The sequence below is a fragment of the Enhydra lutris genome, unplaced genomic scaffold (genome assembly GCF_002288905.1).
Source record: "Enhydra lutris kenyoni isolate GAN:26980312 unplaced genomic scaffold, ASM228890v2 scaffoldscaffold17, whole genome shotgun sequence".
NCBI classification, from domain to species: domain Eukaryota; kingdom Metazoa; phylum Chordata; class Mammalia; order Carnivora; family Mustelidae; genus Enhydra; species Enhydra lutris.
The window spans coordinates 2,058,339-2,064,338 of NW_019154101.1; the positions used below are offsets into that span (position 1 = coordinate 2,058,339).

The 6,000-nt window shown below is 41.1% G+C and overlaps 1 protein-coding gene across 1 annotated transcript in view; it reads right to left on the reverse strand.

Annotated features, from left to right (window-relative positions):
- Positions 1–5,382, reverse strand: part of LOC111147822 (meprin A subunit alpha) — a 36,602-nt gene extending 31,220 nt beyond the window's left edge. The window contains exons 1-4 of the mRNA XM_022504075.1: positions 5,314–5,382; positions 5,203–5,227; positions 5,064–5,114; positions 123–163 (exon numbers count right to left, since the gene is read on the reverse strand). Of these exons, the coding sequence (XP_022359783.1) occupies positions 123–163; positions 5,064–5,114; positions 5,203–5,227; positions 5,314–5,382 (186 nt within the window). The remainder of the gene's footprint in view (positions 1–122; positions 164–5,063; positions 5,115–5,202; positions 5,228–5,313) is intronic.
- Between the last annotated feature and the right edge of the window lie 618 nt (positions 5,383–6,000).

Genomic DNA, 6,000 nt, shown 5'->3' on the forward strand with positions numbered 1-6,000 from the left:
TAGATTAGGTTCTTTCATGTCCTCCACAGTGTCTAGCCCAGGGCTGGACACAGCAGAGCCTCCCAGTCATAAAAAACAGCTAGTCCTGAGGAATATTAATTGTGTCCTTGGGAGATACTCACCTGCAGGAGGATGTCTCCTTGAAAGAGGTCCAAGCCCGCAGCTAGACACAGATTGAAAAAAAAAGAAAGAAAGAAAGAAATATTTGAACTAGTGTTACTAAATGCATTTCTCATAATAAAATTAATATTTTCCATTTCCAAACTTTGCATTGTTAATCTTTGGTCAACATCTTTTCCAAACAATGCTAAATTCCCTCTGAGTAAATGTAAATAGGCCATCAATATCATGTATTTTCACATCCTCTGTCTTCATTTTGGAATAAGAAAACTTGTCCAAGAATCTTAAAAGTAAGAAGTGAGTTAGGAGGGATCTTTTTGATCATCGACTCCAAACCTCTTGTACTTTAGGGAGGCACAAGGGAGTCTTGAGACAAGAAGTAATGCACGGGGTCATCAGCAGTTGAGTGGGCTTGAGAACTCCTGACCTTCTATCCAGTGCCCTTTCTGCTATCGTTCCATCCCTCTTCGTGACTCTAGGTAAATGGGTTGGTTTTGCTCTGTCCCATGAAAAAACAATGGTACCCTCTAAAAGCCAAGTTCGAGATAATGCCCTTGCAATAAAGACCAGGCAAATATGGATGGATCCACTCAAACTGTATCTCCAGATACCTGCTATCAGGAGCTTAGCATGATAAACTTTCTCTCTTATGGTATTCCTTGATTCTGGCCTCATAGTGTTTTGCAAATAGAATTATTAAAAGGGAAGATCCTTGGGGAAAAATTTATGAGCATTTAAAAGAATGTCTCTTTTTATGACATCCCTCATGTTTGACAAACAACCTTCCCTGTAAATAACAAAGTACTTCAAACAAGGTCAGGGGATTGCACTTAATTCTGAGAACAGCACCTGATTTACAGCGGGGAAATCTAGCTAAAGAATTATCACCACTGCCTCACATGGTAACAGAGGTACCGTTTGGCCAAGCTGATGGCTCATTCATGGTAAATGACATCATTGGGGTTTTAGGTCTTAGGAGAAATCATGGTTTCCCTTGCTAATGACTAACTAAGGTATCACGATCCCTTTCCCCATGCCCTTATTTCTTAAGCTCCATAAACCTCACCTATGTACATGAAAATGGCACAATTAAACAAAAACAAATGCCCCGTGGGCATTAGGACCCAGGTTTTGAATTGCCTTTTCAGTAGGAGTAATACGTACTAATCTATCCATACTCAGGCTCAGGCTTGCCATGAACAAACACATGCATTTTCTGACACAGGCCTGGTTTAGGAATGGAGGTGATAGCTGGGCTCTTCTAGAGTGACGTGAACAAGCTCATTTAGACCTTGGCCACCAGGCTGGCCAGTGTAGATGCGGTCATGGAGGGGTAAGAGAGTGCCGCAGTTGGTAGGGGGGAAGCACATCCCAAAGAAACACATATCAGCTAAAAATAAGCCTCAGGAAGGGTGCCTGTATGGCTCAGTCAGTTAGTTGGGCATCTGACTCTTGATTTCGGCTCGGGTCATGATCTCAGAATTGTGGGATAGAACCCCTGTCCCTGGACCCTGCTCTCTCTCCCTCTGCCCACCCCATCCCCCAGTTCACCTGCAAGAGTACATATGCACTCTCTTTCTAAAGAATAAAAGAATTTTTTTAAGATTTTATTTATTTATTTGACAGACAGAGATCACAAGTAGGCAGAGAGGCAGGCAGAGAGAGAGGAGGAAGCAGGCTCCCCGCTGAACAGAGAGGCCGACGCAGGGCTTGATCGCAGGACCCTGGGATCATGACCTGAGCCGAAGGCAGAGGCTTTAACCCTCTGAGCCACCCAGGTGCCCCTAAAGAATAAAAATTTTTAAAAAAGAAGCCTCAGGAGAATCACTAACCAGTTTGCTCAGGCAGCATATACTTATTAAGCTCCTACTGTGTGCTAGACTTCAGTCTACATACTAGGGATATAGCAGAGAATAAAACAAAGACTTCACGAGGTGACATTCTTGACTGGAAAGGGGGGAGAGACAAATAAATAAATGTTAAGTAGCAGATAGTGTAACAAGCAATAATAATTTTAAAAAGAACAGTAGGGGAGAAAAGTGGTGAGAGTTAGGGAGTTTGATATTTTATAAAGGGTGGTCAGGGAAGTTCCTTGGAGAAGGTGGCGTTGAAGCAGAAATCTGATGGAGTGGGGAATAAAGGAAGAGTATGGAGGGCAAAGGCAACAGCAAATAGAAATGAGGCAGGGAGCCCCTGGGGGGCTCATTCCTTTAAGTGACTGCCTTTGGCTCAGGTCATGATCCCAGAGCCCTGGAATCCAGCTCAGTAGGGAGTCTGTTTCTCCCTCTCCCTCTTGCTTTGTGTCTTTTCTCTCTCCCTTCCTCAAATAAATAAATACAATCTAAAAAAGAAGAAGAGGAGGAGGAGGGGGAGGGGAGGAGGGGGAGGGGGAGGAGGGAAAGGGTGGAGGAGGAAGAGGAGAAAAGCAATGAGGCGGGAAAGCCTTAGAGCAACATTCCAAACTTTAGCATAAGAATCTCCTGAGAGCTTGTTAAACCCAGACTGCTGACCCCCACCTTCAGGGTTTTTCAAGTCAGCAAGTCTGGGACAGGGCCCAAGAATTTTCACTTCTAACCAGTCTCCCGTGATGCTGATGCTTCCAGTGGGGAGGGGAGAGAGACACACTGAGAACCACCTTTGTAGAGGAACAGCTAGGAGATCAGGGTGGCTGGAGAGCCCAAGTAAAGAGGGGAGAGAGCAGTAAGAAGTAGGATCAAACAGCTGGCCAGGGTCAGCTCATCTCAAACTTTAATGTACAGGGAATCAGCTGGGGTCCATCAACATGCAGGTGCTGAGATGAGACCAAAGATTCTGTATTTCTAGGAAACTCTTTGGTGGTAAAGGTGAAATAGACCTATGGAACACACCTTGGGAATTAAGGTTCTAGGGCCTTTGTTCTGCACTGGAAGAGATGTCAGTCAGCACTGGCCAGTGATGGAAGACTGGAAGATTGGATAAGAGAAGTGACATGGCCTGAATCCTATCAGAAGAAATGCTCTGCCTACTCTGAGCCATAGCCTGCGTGGGGTGAGGGCAGAAAGGCAAGACCAGTTACAAGGTTGCCAGACATGGCCAGACCAGATGGCTTGGACAGGAACAGGAAAAGAGAAAGTGCTGAGCAGTCACAACCCATGATATAATTTGATGTTAGATCTAATATCATTTGCTGATAGATGGCGTGTACCTTGAGAGGAAGATAAGACTCAGCGGTTCTGAGCCTCTGGATCTAGAAGGGGGGAAATTGCTTTTACTGAAATGAAGACTGAAAGCCACAATCCTTGGCTAGAGGCTAAATTGTGAGGCATGGAGAGAAGAAGAGGAAAAGGTAACAATTTCCTCTCTTTGATTTTCCCTGAACAGTTTTTATGATATAGGAACTGGCTATATGGCCAACCCTAACAATTGTGGAAGCTGGATTGGAATGACCTAAAAAAGAGAAAAAAACCCACATAGTAAAATTTCTTCATTAGAGTCACAACTCAGAAGAAGCATTAACAATGGCTCTAAGGTAAAAAAAAAAAAAAAAAAAAAAAATTACTTGGTCTAGACAAATAAGGATGAGATCAGGAAAACTCTCATTCTAGTCCCAACCCAGTTTTAAACTCTCAGATCCTCTCGAATCCATATATACCTTGATTGCCTGACACTAAAAACAGATCATTTGAAGCCTGGCCAAAGACTTGAGGCCCATTCACCCATTTACCTTACCAAACTATTTCTTTAAAACCATTTCAAGATTTTCCAATTATGTATCATGGAGCCTGCCTTCCCTGTAAATGGGATAAAGTCAAAGAAATTCTACCCTTAGGTATGGATTTTTTCAGTTTTGTAGTCCTCCAATAGCACGGAGTTGAATCAGAAGACCTGGAGTGAGCCCCATCACTGCCATCTGTGATCTGGGCAGGTCACCTCAACCACAAAGAAATTCCTATCCCTTCCTGCAGAATGAAAACAGCCCTTACTCTATGGTAGTATTTGACAAATAAACATGCAATTGATAATAAAGCTTTTGTAGACCATATGGTTTTTAAGATCATGACTATGTTTGCAGCTCGCTAATCCTAACCAAAGATACCCAGAATGTAAAGTCTTCTCCCTCATTTTAGAAACAGAATGAGAGAGAAAAGAGATGATAACCCAGCTTCTCTCTCCTCTCAGTAATGGAGCAGATCGATGGAATTCTTCAAGAAAAATGTTTGTAGACAAGACATTGAAATGGAAACCACCTTTACAACCTTCCCTAAGTCCTGAACAAACAGGTGTTAATGAATATGATGCACCAGTAGAGGGGCTAGGGCTTCCCTCCACTAAATATAACCTTAGCATATACTACACATGTATACATACATACATATGCATGAGTATATGTAGCAAGTGAAATAATCATCCACTTTTCTTTTCTTTTTTTTTTTTTTTCAAAATAGAAACAGGAAAATCCACACTTTTTTTTTTTTGTTTTCTTTTTTTTTTTTTTTTTTAATTTATTTGACACAGTGAGAGAGACAAATCACAAGCAGGCAGAGAGGCAGGCAGAGGCAGGCAGAGAGGCAGGCAGAGAGAGGGGGAAGCAGCTCCCTGATGAGCAGAGAGCCCAATGTGGGGCTCGATCCTAGGACCCTGAGATCATGACCTGAGCCGAGGCAGAGGCTTAACCCACTGAGCCACACAGGTGCCCCGAAAATCAATATTTTTATAAACAAAAATCATGTGATGCATTTCTAGATCCATGGAACACTCACTAGTTCCTCTAAAAATTTGGTCTAACCATCATTCTCTTTCCACATTTCCATTTTTCAGAAACTGCAAATTCTAATGAAGTACCAATACATATTTCTCCCTTAAAGTTACCCAATACTCTATCATGAAGGTAAGAGCTTTACAGCAATTGTAGCACAAGATTTAAAAGTATTTCAAAGCATTAGTAAGGCAAAAATCGAACCCACCTAAGTTGATTTCTGAAATATCCTTCTGCTCATGAAACTCTTCATCATGTTCTGTTAAAAGTAGGAAACAAATTGTTATTAATCTTGATGAACGAAAGAAAGTTCAGAAAACACTCTATGCATTTCAGTTGATTCTCACCATTTCCTTTAGAGAGATGATTAATCTGGAAGAGAATGAACATACAGAAAATAGGTAACATATACTTGAATTAATATTTCTAAATATCCAGAAAAGCAGAACTCTACTTACTGATACAGCTGCTATGTGGGCAACAAACAAGATGAAAGAGAGAACACAAGTGAATTTCATCCAAACCATTGTTGCGAATGAACAGACTCGCCAAAGACAAAGACACCTTGTGATAAATGCTTTTTGGACCTTGCCCTGACTGTCATCTTAGAAACTTTGACCCTCCCATATGTACCGTGGCATTAAAAAAAGTAACCAAAGAAAATGTCATTGACCCTTTTAAGGACAGATATCAAGTTTAACATAAAATCTCAAGCTCCCAAAAACTGGGAAAGTTTTGAAAATGTTAATGCTGAGATGAGCATATAAAATCAGTAACGTTTCTGTACACCAGCAATAACAGTCCTTGATAGCATCAAAAACTGCTCGTATAACAGATAAAATATCCATTTCACAATAGAAATAAAAATAGTCTATAAAATAACCATAAAGTATTTAAAACCAATAAAGAATGAATAAACACTTTATGGGAATATTTTAAGGGGATTATCAAAGGACATAAAAAAGAAAAAATGTCAGTTCAAATGCAAATGAAGTGCTACCTCAAACTCAGATTGGCCTAAATGAAGAAGGTTGGCCATACTAAGTGTCAACAAGAATGGAAGGGAACAGGAAATCTTACATACTGCCGGTAGACCAGCCATCTGATGCTATCCTGTAAATTGAAATGTGCATAGTTTATAAAGT